The 12300-nt window shown below is 38.9% G+C and overlaps 1 protein-coding gene across 1 annotated transcript in view; it reads right to left on the bottom strand.

The window, feature by feature from the left end:
• Window positions 1-923: 923 nt before the first annotated feature.
• ATG7 (autophagy related 7) overlaps window positions 924-12300 on the bottom strand; it is a 94783-nt gene continuing 83406 nt past the window's right edge. The window contains exon 18 of the mRNA XM_034438287.3: window positions 924-2505. Within this exon, the coding sequence (XP_034294178.2) occupies window positions 2473-2505 (33 nt within the window). The 3' untranslated portion in view covers window positions 924-2472. The remainder of the gene's footprint in view (window positions 2506-12300) is intronic.

The raw sequence follows: 12300 nt of genomic DNA, 5'->3' as shown, positions 1-12300 counted from the left end.
AAAACTGAAAGAGGAACAGGGCAGTGGTTTCTGTTCTAGCCTATCACAGAGACAATATTATGTTTATAAAGTAAATCTCTTCCAAGACAGTTGAGGCGAAGGCATTAAAACAAGGTAGAGTTAAATGTTTCCTGAAAATGTCTGCTGAAATTTGGTACAGGTATGAAGCCATGCCAGCCCAAAATTAAAACATAACAAACAAACAAAAAAAAACCCCAATCATTTAAAAGCCTGTACCCATTATCCAAAACTCAAATTGAAGTTCTTCCGTTCTGGAAGCGGCTGTGTGGGCGGTACCAGATGCCTCCTCTCCATGGATACAGAGCTGTGAGTAAAAGTGCTTGGAAGTTCTTTTAATGTACATTGCACTCATTTGACTAAAAGCTTTCATTATGTCCCCTTCAATTAAAGTGCTTACAACATTTTACAAAAGGAAAAGTTTGGAAGCAAGTAAGCCATTCTGTTTTGTCACAAGAGAGGGAGAAAAACAATAAAATGGAAGAACAGAAGATCTTCTAAGTCATACTGGGGCACTTCTGCACAACACAGACATCTGGGAAGCATCTGGACAGGAAGCAAGTTCAGCCTTATACAATTCTTAAGTTACTCGAATTGCTAAGCAAGGAAACATCATATTACCTTGTGCTTAAAATGTCAGATATAGGTTCTTCTTTGTGGGAAAAAAAAAGAGTTGACAAATTGAAAGTTGTTAATCCAAGAATCAAGACAGACATTTCATTGGATAGTATTCCTGGGAGACACTAAGCTGTTTTTGATTCTCAACAAACCAAGCCTGTAAAATTTCAAAACACAGCTTCCTGCTCACTATCTCCAAATGACGTCTGTAGGGGGTGACTCATAGCAAGCGGTAAAGTCCTGATTTTCCCCAGTATGATTTTTTTTTAATAAAATGAGCCTGAAAATCACTAGATAATTATTTAATTTATATTACAAGCATTTCATACTTACAATTGAAAAATAGCAATTAATGTTTATGTTACTAGAATGGTTAACTATACAAACTGAGCTTTCTTTAAAATCATGCCTTTTTCAAATCTAGATTTAAATGATCAAGAAATTTAGCCAGTGAACAACAATACTGGAAATATTGTGCAGAAGCTAGGCTCCTTACTAAATGCTGCATCAGTAAAGTAAAATATAAATGTAAACAGTGGACATTATAAACTGAGTAACATAGATTTAAATGACCTATTCGCATCATTAAAACTAAAAAATATATCATGAATTGCGTATTCTGAACCTTTCCGCAATTTTGTGATTATAATTTATAAAAGGGAAAGCGATACAAGGTTGAAGAATATGAAATATTTGGTCTCCTTGTCTAGGTATTTTATATCACTGGGAGTTCCTTTTGGAGGAAAGCTAAGTCAACAGATGCTAGTAGTATATGAAGCTACTGCTCTGGATAGAGACCAGTGTAGTATTTCCTAAAATGAAAAAAAAACAAAAAAAACCATGACAGTTTGCATTGCATTGCTGCTTATAAAGAAATGGGTGAAAAGGCTTTCTTCTAAACCCAGTGAAGCTAACAATGCCCACACTTTCTACTAGCTAACATTCTGTGTCTTCAAGCAAAAACAGATTTGTCACTGTAGTAGAGCAAATATTTGTTACATTAATTATTCAGAACAACAACTGAATTGTTGTTCAGTACACACTTTTAATGTGAGTTAGAATTTCTTTTCCTTATTTTACAGGGATATAAACTACTAATCATTTGCAAAAAGGGAAAAGGTGGCTCTATGAAAGATTGAAGTTTGACAACTTCAGTCTAAATTGCTGTTCATGCAATGAAGTTAATGGAATGTACTTGCTTGTCTACGTTGCAGCTTATTTCATTCAGAGTCCCTGATTTTTGAGAGAAGAGTGGATGAAGATAACTGAATTGAGGGGAGAAGATAGAATTTCTACCTGTCCCTTGTACAGGTAGTAATCAAGACCCCGTGTCTTTTTGTATCCCAAAACACCTGGCCTTCTTTGTTTTATTTATTCTCTCTGTGTAGGTTACTTTTTTGGTTCAGTTTTCAGTTTTACACAATAATGACAAGTCCCTAAAACACTGTAAAATGCTTTTCAAATTTAAAATGAAAATTTCAAATTTCAAATTTAAAAGAAACATTCCAATTGGGTAGGTGGATAAGAGATACAAAGATATGTACTAAAGAAAAAATTTAAATATAAACTGTATTTAGAAACAATAAGTAATTTTAATTTGAGCTGTCTTATAACTAACTATATGTGCATCAAGAACACAATAAAAAGAGGAGCAACCACAGTACGCTTGCTTTGAAACTGTCACAGTGTGCCATCTTGATCAAAGATGTAGACTGAACATGTTTATGTTTGCAATAAATTCAAGGAAGCAATCATTAAATGACTGATAAAAATACATCCACAGAACTCTAAAGTAAGTCGGCTTGTTGGTCGTCTTTTACTTCACTCACTGGATTTTCAGAGTGTTTCATCATCACTTATATCCCAAATCTATAAGGAAAAAAAAGAAAATTTACACTCATTAATTTAACTTTGCTTCTTGTTACTCATATGGTATAATTGTTAACAATATAAATTTTAAACATATGTTCTGGTTTTTCAGAAATTATTGCCAAAACTGTACATTGTGTAAAATAAAAACCTACCTTACATTAATGTAATCATTTTGGGCTATATTGCAATAAAAAAAAAACAATATTCACCCCAAACTCAAATGTTTTTTTTTAAAAAAGAAATAAATCAAAAGGAATCATTTGCCCAGTACCTTACATTACATTAACAGTTTTATATTTCATTTATTTATTTATTTATTCGTTCGATTTATATGCCGCCCCTTCTCCGGAGACTCAGGGCGGCTTACAATGCATTAAGCAATAGCCTTCATACTTTTGTATATACCTGCTTAGTAGGGCTTTCGCCCACACCCCCAAACGGTGTTCTTTTTTATACAAAGTCAGCTTATTGCCCCCACAAACCGGGTCCTCATTTTACCTACCTCGAAAGGATGGAAGGCTGAGTCAACCTTGAGCCTGGTGAGATTTGAACTTGCAGTAAGTGCAGGCAGCTGGTGTTACTTAACAGTGCTTTTGTCTGCTGCGCTACAAAGACTCTTTGCTGCGCTACCAAGGTTCTTCATCACATGTATTTATGCCAAAATATTTATGTTTCAAAGACTGGGCTTAAATAAGCATTTTCTTTTTCTTTTTAGAACACTGGGTTGGATTTTTATATCACAAAATCAGCAATCATATAAATCGTTAGTACAAATTTTGTTTTAAAATAATAATTTAAAAAAATGAAATTTCATACAGGATGATTTTTTTAGGTTTGAGGTGAGAAAAAATTGAATTTTACAGGTTTTTTTTTCTTTCCTCTACATCTTTGGAAAGATGCTTCATAGAACTAAGGATCTGTCTAAGACAGATTGTTTAGAAAGGGAACAGAATTCTAGTTTGTGCCAGTGCTCATTCTGAAGCTGTATTACTGTGTGCCTTAGAGTCTCCAACCTTGGCAACTTTAAGACTTGTGGACTTCAACTCCCCGAGTTCCTCAGCCAGCTTTGCTACCTATGCCAGCTTTGCTGGCTGAGGAATTCTGGGAGTTGAAGTCCACAAGTCTTAAAGTTGCCAAGGTTGGAGACTCTAAGGCACACAGTAATACAGCTTCAGAATGAGCACTGGCACAAACTAGAATTCTGTTCCCTTTCTAAACAATGAAGTTCCTCTCAATTCTCTGGAACTCTCTCTCCCCCCAAAAATAGAGGATCACACTCAAGCCAAATCATAATAATCTAAAATCGGTTAAATCTATTATATTTGGAAATGATGAAATTATACCACAGCCTTTTATGTGCAGTTATATTACACTGCACATATTCAAATGTAGTCATGGGAAAATCAAACACATATCAATCATACACTGATCTCTGGAACTTTTGGTTTCCTTTTAAGTTCTTTAAAATCTGAATTTGCCAGCTATATGATAAGACAAGGCGGCTCTGTATTATATTTACTTCAACACTGACTGTTTGGCATTTGGATATTTAAAGTTAAAAGAAAGTATTTTTTTACCTTTTTTGAAAAAAATAAACTGTGCTTCTGTTTATTTCTTTTGAAATTGGCCTAGCTCTCAGAGAGAAAGTATAGAATCCTCTAGAGCAGGGGGGTCAAACTCAAGGCCCGGGGAGCGGATCTGGCCCGCAGGGTGCTTAGATCTGGCCCGCAGGGCCGCCCTGAAAACAGTGAAGGGCCAACCCGCAGTGCCTCTGCCAATGAAAACAGAGCTTGGGAGGGCTGCGGGCAGCACTCTCAAGCTCCATTTTTGCTAGCAGAGGGTTGCAGGAGGCCATCGTAGCCGAAACGGACCTTGGAACCCATTTTCGGTGGCAGAACACTCGGACCACCACAGGCACCCCCGACACGGGTGATGTCGAGCTAGCCACTCCCACCCTGGCCACACCCAACCCGGCCCTGAAGTCAAACACAACCCTGATGCGGCCCTCAATGAAATCGAGTTTGACACCCCTGTTCTAGATGCTGTGCTTTACACTACACAGCTGATATGTGAGATGCCCCTTGAAAGATAGATGACAGAAGAATGAATTACTATGCTCTCTATTCCAAAGAAAGATGGAACAAAGAGGTGACCCAGAGAATGCTGTAAGAGGCGGCCCCAACCTTCCATCCTATAGGACATTAAGCCAAGCCCAAGGGAATTAGATTTGCATCCACTGTATTTATATCTCAGATCTGTGTCTGTCTTTAACATATTGAAGTGGAGAGGAGGGTTATCTTTCCACTTTAGAAACACACATCCTCTCTCTCAAAGATTCCCCGCCTCCCCAAGTTTATGAGATGTTAAGTACTTTTTTTACACAAAGGAAAAAGGGAAAAAAATCCCCTTCCCACCTCAGTTTCTATTTATCCAGTGCTATAAAAGAATTTTAAGTGAATGGACTTTTTAAATGTGGAACAATGCTACTTTTCACCTCCTATTGGTTGCAAAAGCACCTGAAAAGAATTATTAAAAGGGAAGTATACAAGCAAACAAGGATCTAAAGGATCAAAAGGAAAGCAATTTTGTAACAGCTTTCAGAAAAAAATACATTACAAAATGACATTGCTTATGAAGCATTTTTACCATAAGTATTTTGTAGCAGTTATCCTAGAAAGCAGGGATAACTAACTGAATACTCCTACTAGATGTCTGATATAATGTATATAATGGCTGATACAATATGTCACGTTTGATCTAGTAGTTAATGTACCAGACTAGAAACCAGGAAACTGAGTTCTAGTCCTGCCTTAGGAATGAAAGCTGGTTAGGTTAGGGTTAGGGCCAGTCACTCTCTCGCAACCCAACTCACCTCACAGGATTGTTGTTTCAGGGAAAATAGGAGGAGGGAGGAGTATTAGATATGTTTGCCACCTTGAGTTATTTATAAAAATATTAAAAGTGAAATTAAAAATTTACACTGATTTCAATTTATGAACAAAATTTGAAAAAAAAACCCAAAACAATGGAACAATCATGTCCGAAGTTCTTAATACTAAAAAGATAACGATGAACAACTAACCTAAAATCTATTTCTCTTGTGTTGAACAGGGAAATAACTGCTGTAGTTCTTATATTGTTGAAAATTGAATGTAACCAAGTACAACATCAAAAAGGTAAATAGTTATGAGTGTAAAACTAGAAGCTCTAAAAAACAAATTCCTTCATCTTATTTTCTTACTGACATTTCCAAAACTCAGTATCAAGATCTAACTTTAATTGCTTAGCTGGAAGTGGCTATGACATGGGCATGCCATAATCTTATTTCCATAATACTAAGTGTGTGTGTGTGTGTGTGTGTGTGTGTGTGTGTGTGTGTGGCTTTCAACAGGAATTGATTAATGGCAAGTTATCTTCCCATCTGCTTTTATCATTATCTTGAAGACTTTCTCTCCTTCTTTTCCCTTCTTTCTCTGTATTCTGGTGCCTATATTTCATAACTATTATACAAATGGCATCCAGTTAGTTCTCTTTTTCCATTCCCATTCCCAGTATTTTTCCTACATGTCAACCACAATAAGTAGAAAACAAATTTTTTGAACATGATTTGATTTTACAAACCCAACCCAACCCAAACTCTTTGGTATTACTGGTATTACTTTTTCTTTTCCATGGAAGAAATCCTGTCACAAAATCTGTTTTTATGTCTATTTCTAATGCTTATAGGGTCTTCTTTGCATAATTTTTTAAAGATATATTTTCCATTAATTGTTCTTATCTCTAAAACCTTATTTGCAGGTCATAGGCGATATTTGCTTACAAATTGGAGCCTTATGGATGTGGAAAGTGTTCACATTTAACGGAAGCAGAATGTTTTCTTTATAAGAACTTGTAGCAATTCTTTGCAGGATGAACTGTTCTCACATGAGGGATAGTTGTTAGCAGACTTGATGAGATTTGGTGTCTCTCATGGACAGCATGAGCTGACACATGAATACACATTTTTAGAGTCCTCGTAGTAATAAGTTACCAGCTACTTTCCTCCTTTTTTACAGCAAACAGCTGCAACTCGCTAGTTTTCAGGGATCTACCACTTCCAGTTCCATTATGCCTTTTTCCCACACTGAAGGCTTGTTTCTGAGGTCTAGTGGTATACAATATCTAACTTCAGGCCTCCATTTGTGTCCATTTCACTTGTTTCTTTGTTTATATTATGGACTATGGACTATTTTTCCATGACTATTTCTACTTCAATGTTTCAGTTCTCGGTTAAGACTTTGATAAGTCTTTGTCATCTGTTGTAAGCTGAAAAGTGTCACAAGAGTTACCCCAACTTTGAATTTTTGCAAATGCATGCAAGATCTTTTTAGGCAGAAACAGAAACCACGCTATAAGCACTGAAAATCACAAACACTGGTTCCTGTCCATTCATTTTCATAGAAAGTCTTTTCTTATTTTTTCTTTCTCAGACGCTCAGGAATATTTGTTAGTGACTCTCCCCTACCTGCAGTCGCAAATTCCTGTTTGCTTGATAAATTCACTTGCTCTCTAGAAACTGTCTGCCTTCTGTTCAGTCTCTGCTTACTTATCAGGAAGCAGTGATTCTACCCACGATGGAAAATCAACAGCTCCCTGAATATAACTCTTGCAATCAGCAGCTGCTCTGGAGATGACTTCATAAGTCCTCTATACAAGTGCTCCCACTTCAGCCAGAATCTTCCACACTCAGGCTTCCAGTTAAAATTTAGAACTTGGTTCTTCAGTAAACACAAGCATGGATAAATACCACGTACATCACCAACATCACCCAGGAGGGGGAAAAACCTGCTTAATACTACTTATGGTCAAACTAAACCGAAGAACAACTGACAGTAATCACCAATTGACCAATATTTTATTTAGAAAGCACATAAATTCACGAGCCTACTGTGTTTCCCCCAAAATAAGACATGTCTGGATAATTAGCCCAATTGGGCTTTTCAGCGCATGCGATAATATAAGCCACCCCCGCAAAATAAGCTCCCTTACCAACTACTTACACACATGTGCAGCTGGTCCCGCCATTTCCTCTGGTTGCTTGCTGCACAATCAAAATGAGTGGAGGTGAGGCCAGAGTGAGGGAAGGGGAGGGACATGCCATCCTCTCCCTGTTCCTTACAGCGGCCAAGCGGCCCAACGCATCCCACCCCACCCCACCCCAATGGTAACAGCAGCCTGGCTGCTTCCCTTCCCCGCCGTCTCTTTATCGAGAGGGGTGGCGGGGGAGAAGCAAGACACGTGGAGCGAGACCTGGCTCCCCTTGTCGTCTCTTCTCCCCCCTCCTCGCCAGGCATGGCAGGGCTCCTGACCCTTGCTTAGCCACCCGCCCCCTTTAGGGATGCAATTTGGGGGTGGCAGGTGGGCAGCTCCATCGCTTTCCTCGCTGTTGTGTCCAGGGAAACACACTGTAAAAGAAAACCTTCTCGCGAGTTCGAGAAGTTTGATTGAACTTTCTTTTACCCCATATGGAACCTTCTTTGATCTTTTAAAGCTATTATACAAATGCAATGATATTCATTTTATGGGATCAACAGAGACCAAAGAAATAACATACTAATCCAATAGTGAGTGATAATATGAGAAACTATCATTTGTAATTCGAATAGAGAGGGCATAAAGTATCTCTAGTGTGTTTCCAAAATGGGATTATGTTACAAAGCTGTAAAATGAATTCTTTCTATAAAAACAGTAATATGTCCGCTTTAAATACAGTCTAAGTATTTGGCTCTTTGTTTTATGAATGTTCACAACTCTTATTTAAAAAAAAAAAGAACTGAACATTCAGAATAATGTCTTACAACTATTGGACATGCCAATATTGCCTAACAATTAATGTTTTAAGATTTAAGATGATTAGTATACTTATCTGAATACAAATCAACAGAAACAAGAAAACAGGAGCTATTCTAATTAATATTATTTACTTAACATATGTTATGAGGATCTACTTGCCCTTTCCAAACTAGACAGGGAGGCAGGAATGTACCAGAAGTCATGAAAAAGCTACTGCAATGATTACCACTCACTGCTTTCTAGGCTTGGGAAGAAAATTATGAAAATCCTGAGAAAAGCATGGGAGCGACCGCAGGGAAACTCAGCTCCCTGGAACCAAGAGTGCTTCTCACCTTCCTTGGGAGAGATTCTCACCATGACAACAGCATTACCGAAACTTAACATACAATTGCACTGCCAAAAATACCCATTTACAGATATTATAGAAGGAGAATTGTGTTGGTCTATAATAGTAAGGGCAAAGAAGAAGAGGATGGCAGAGAATGAGGTGGCTGGATGGAGTCACTGAAGCAGTCGGCATGAGCTTAAATGGTCTCCGGGGAATGGTAGAGGACAGGAAGGCCTGGAGGAAAATTATCCATGGGGTCGCGATGGGTCTGACATGACTTCGCAACTAACAACAACAATAATAGTAAGACATTTGAAGTCTGGTAGCACTTGCTAACTAACGTATTTAATTAAAAGGCTCAGAACTTTGTGAGCTGCAGCTCACTTCATAAGATGCATGGAGTAGCTAGACCAGTGGTTCTCAACCTTCTTAATGCCGTGACCATTTAATACAGTTCCTCATGTTGTGGTGACCCCCAACCATAAAATTATTCCTAAAACCATTGAAAATATGTATTTTCCGATGGTCTTAGGCCAGGGGTCCCCAACCTTTTGGACCTCAGGACCACCAAGTTCATAATTTTAAATTTTGCGGACCACTAATACGAATTCAGCACGCCGCTTGCTGAAGCACCTGGACTCCCAGTGATGGGATGGGGTTCTTCAGGCACTCTCCCTCCTTTCTCTCTCCCTCCCTCCCTCTCTCTCTCTCTCATTCTCTCTTTCTCTCTCCCCCCTTTCTCTCTCTCCCCCCTCTCTCTCATTCTTTCTCTCTCTCCCCCTCTTTCTCTTTCCCTCTTTCTCATTCTTTCTCTCTCTTCCCCCTTTCTTTCTCCCCCCTTTCTCTCTCCCCCCTCTCATTCTCTTTCTCTCTTCATCCCTTTCTCTTTCTCCCCCACTCTTTCTCTTTCTCTCCTTCTTTCTCTCTCTCCCCCACTCTTTGTTTCTCATTCTCTCTCCCCCACTCTTTCTCCCACCTCTTTCTCTCTCCCCCCACTCTTTCTCTCTCATTCTGATTCTCTCTCTGATTCTCTTTCATTTTGTCTCTCTCTCATTCTCTGATTCTCTCTTTCATTCTGTCTCTTCCTCTGTCTCTCATTCTCTCTCTCTGATTCTCTCTGTCTCTTTCTCTCTGTCTCTCATTCTTTCTTTCATTTTGTCTTTCTCTCTTTCATTCTTTGTCTCTTTCTCTCTATGTATCATTCTGATTCTCTCTCTTTCTCTATCTCATTCTCTCTCTCTCTCTCATTTCATTTCATCTCATATCATGGGCCAGCCAGTGTCTTGGGGCTGAGAGGAAGTCAAACATCTCCCTGAGAGACCAAGGTGTGCGAAGCACCAACAAGGGCCGGAAGAAGTGTGAGAGCGAAGCACTACTTGAACTTGCGCAGCATGAGCATTCGCCTTGGTGTATTTGCGCCAGCCGGTGGCCAAGGCAGCCCTCATCTCCTGCTGCTTGGGACTCAGAGCGGTAAATGGTGACTGGTCTGGGGAGCAGCTGGATTTTGCTCTCCATTGCGGATGCGAGATCGGCCCCCTGCAAGCTCTTGTCTCTCGAGGAGCGCTCCCTGAAGCGGCGCTGGAAACTTTAGTCGGGCTCCTTGAGAGAAGAGAGCTTGCAGGGGGCTGATCTGGTGTCTGCAATGGAGAGCAAAATCCAGCTTCTTCTCTCTGCTGTAAATGCAGCATCAGGATTCCACCTTAGTATATTTGCGGCACAAGGCAGCCCTCGCTTCCTGCTGCTTGGGACTCGGAGCGGTAAACAGCGTCTGGTTCGGGGAGCAGACGGATTTTGCTCTCCATTGCGGATGCCAGATCGGCCCCCTGCAAGCTCTCGTCTCTCAAGGAGCCCAACCAAAGTTTCCCACACCACTTCAGGGAGCGCTCCTCGAGAGACGAGAGCTTGCAGGAGGACGATCTGGCATCTGCAATGGAGAGCAAAATCCGGCTCCTTTCATGAGTAAGAACATGTAAAATATTTATGACTAAGTTGGCTAAAACTTAATTCACAACTTCTCTAACTTATTAAAAGGTGTTATCTAAAAGCATCAACTAACCAAAGCCATAAGGCACCGCAAAAGTCAGTATCTACAGGGCAATCTGTATAGCATATAGAAGAACGGGACTTGGAATGCCAGGATAATAAATGGCTGAAGTACATGAATTAATGAAAGATGAGGGTGGCTTATTTATACAGTGGTTGTGCAACTTATTTAACAGGCATGAGAAGCTGTATTTGGTTCTGATGATTAGAGAAATGCCATTACTGTTCTCCCATACGCAGAGAAAAGCAGCAAGAGTAAAGGAAAAACTATAGATGCATTTATTTGTTGAAAATACCTAAACCTTGTCCAAAAATAGTCCAACTGATAGGTTGCAGATATAACAAAAATGCTGCAGGCAGTCCTAAGGGCATTTGCTCCCAGATCACCCAGTGTTCCCCAGCCACACAAATATGTGCTGTCCCCCAGTCTACTAGTATAGATAAATGGATAAAGCAGTAGGGAATGAAGTATGTATTGGCTGCCTGTGGAGTAGGGATAAGGCTGAGCTTCCCATCCAATGTATATTTTGCAATTTTCCAAGAGATGTTAGGGTTCTTATTCAATAACGAGAATCAAATGAGGTCATCCTTAGAACAAGTAAACCTACTATTAATAAGTGTACTTGTAAGGGTAAAGCATAAGTTGCTATAGAAAAGGCAGCTAAGAAATATGCGAGCTAGAATTTCAGTTTCCTCTAGGTCACATAGGCAGATTCTCTTTGAAAAAGGAGTGCTTTATTATTTATACCTTCCCTGTAAAATCATAGAGAGCAAGACACTGAAGTGGGCTAAGGAAATAGTTCCTTAGTGTGTTGGGCAATTAATACCAAACAGATAATTTGCACTGCTCTATCAAGCACCCATGCCAGATCCTGGCTCTAGCTATGGCTAGAAGAGCTATATTTGATATGCCACACTAGCATAAATCACTCTGAGGTTTTTCTCCAGGAAGAAGAAAAATTATCAAGATTATGGCAGCCAGGGGACCACTTGAAAAATGAAGCATGAGCCAAAAGTAACGTAGATATTTATGAGCTCTGGACAGGCTTGGTTTACCACAGGCAGAATTTCTTGTAGGCAATCATGCATCTACAAGATCTGCAATGACATGAAGACACTGGAAACAATAACGATATCTCAATAATTCTAGGTAAGCCAAGGTTCTCAAAGTGATAAGACTACATTCCATAGTCTTTTTTAATAGCAAATTTCATAGTCTGTTTTAATAGCAAATTTACTCATTGTATAAATAACAAAAGTATTTCGTTAGTGGACATATTTTGTCCACTAGTGGACATATTTTGCCAATGGGTGAAATATTATCAAAGAAAAATATAAATACATAACTAGGAAATTCAATTGTAATTGTAATATTGAAAATCGTAGCACCATATATGTAAAATTTAACTGTAACAAGATTTATCTTACAAAAAAAAAAGTATAACCCTAAAATATTGTGGCATTGGTTAAAATCCTTTATCTCTTTCACTATCTAGGAACCTTGTCTCAATAGACTAAAGTAAAATAGAAAAAAAAGTAAAAATTATATTCCTGAGATGTAAAAACTAATTTATAGTCTTCCTGAAAAA

The sequence above is a fragment of the Pantherophis guttatus genome, chromosome 2 (genome assembly GCF_059756535.1).
Source record: "Pantherophis guttatus breed Tessera chromosome 2, ASM5975653v1, whole genome shotgun sequence".
Taxonomy (NCBI): Eukaryota; Metazoa; Chordata; class Lepidosauria; order Squamata; family Colubridae; genus Pantherophis; species Pantherophis guttatus.
The sequence above is the reverse complement of the archived record's forward strand: the minus strand, read 5'-3'. Positions and strand labels throughout refer to the sequence as shown.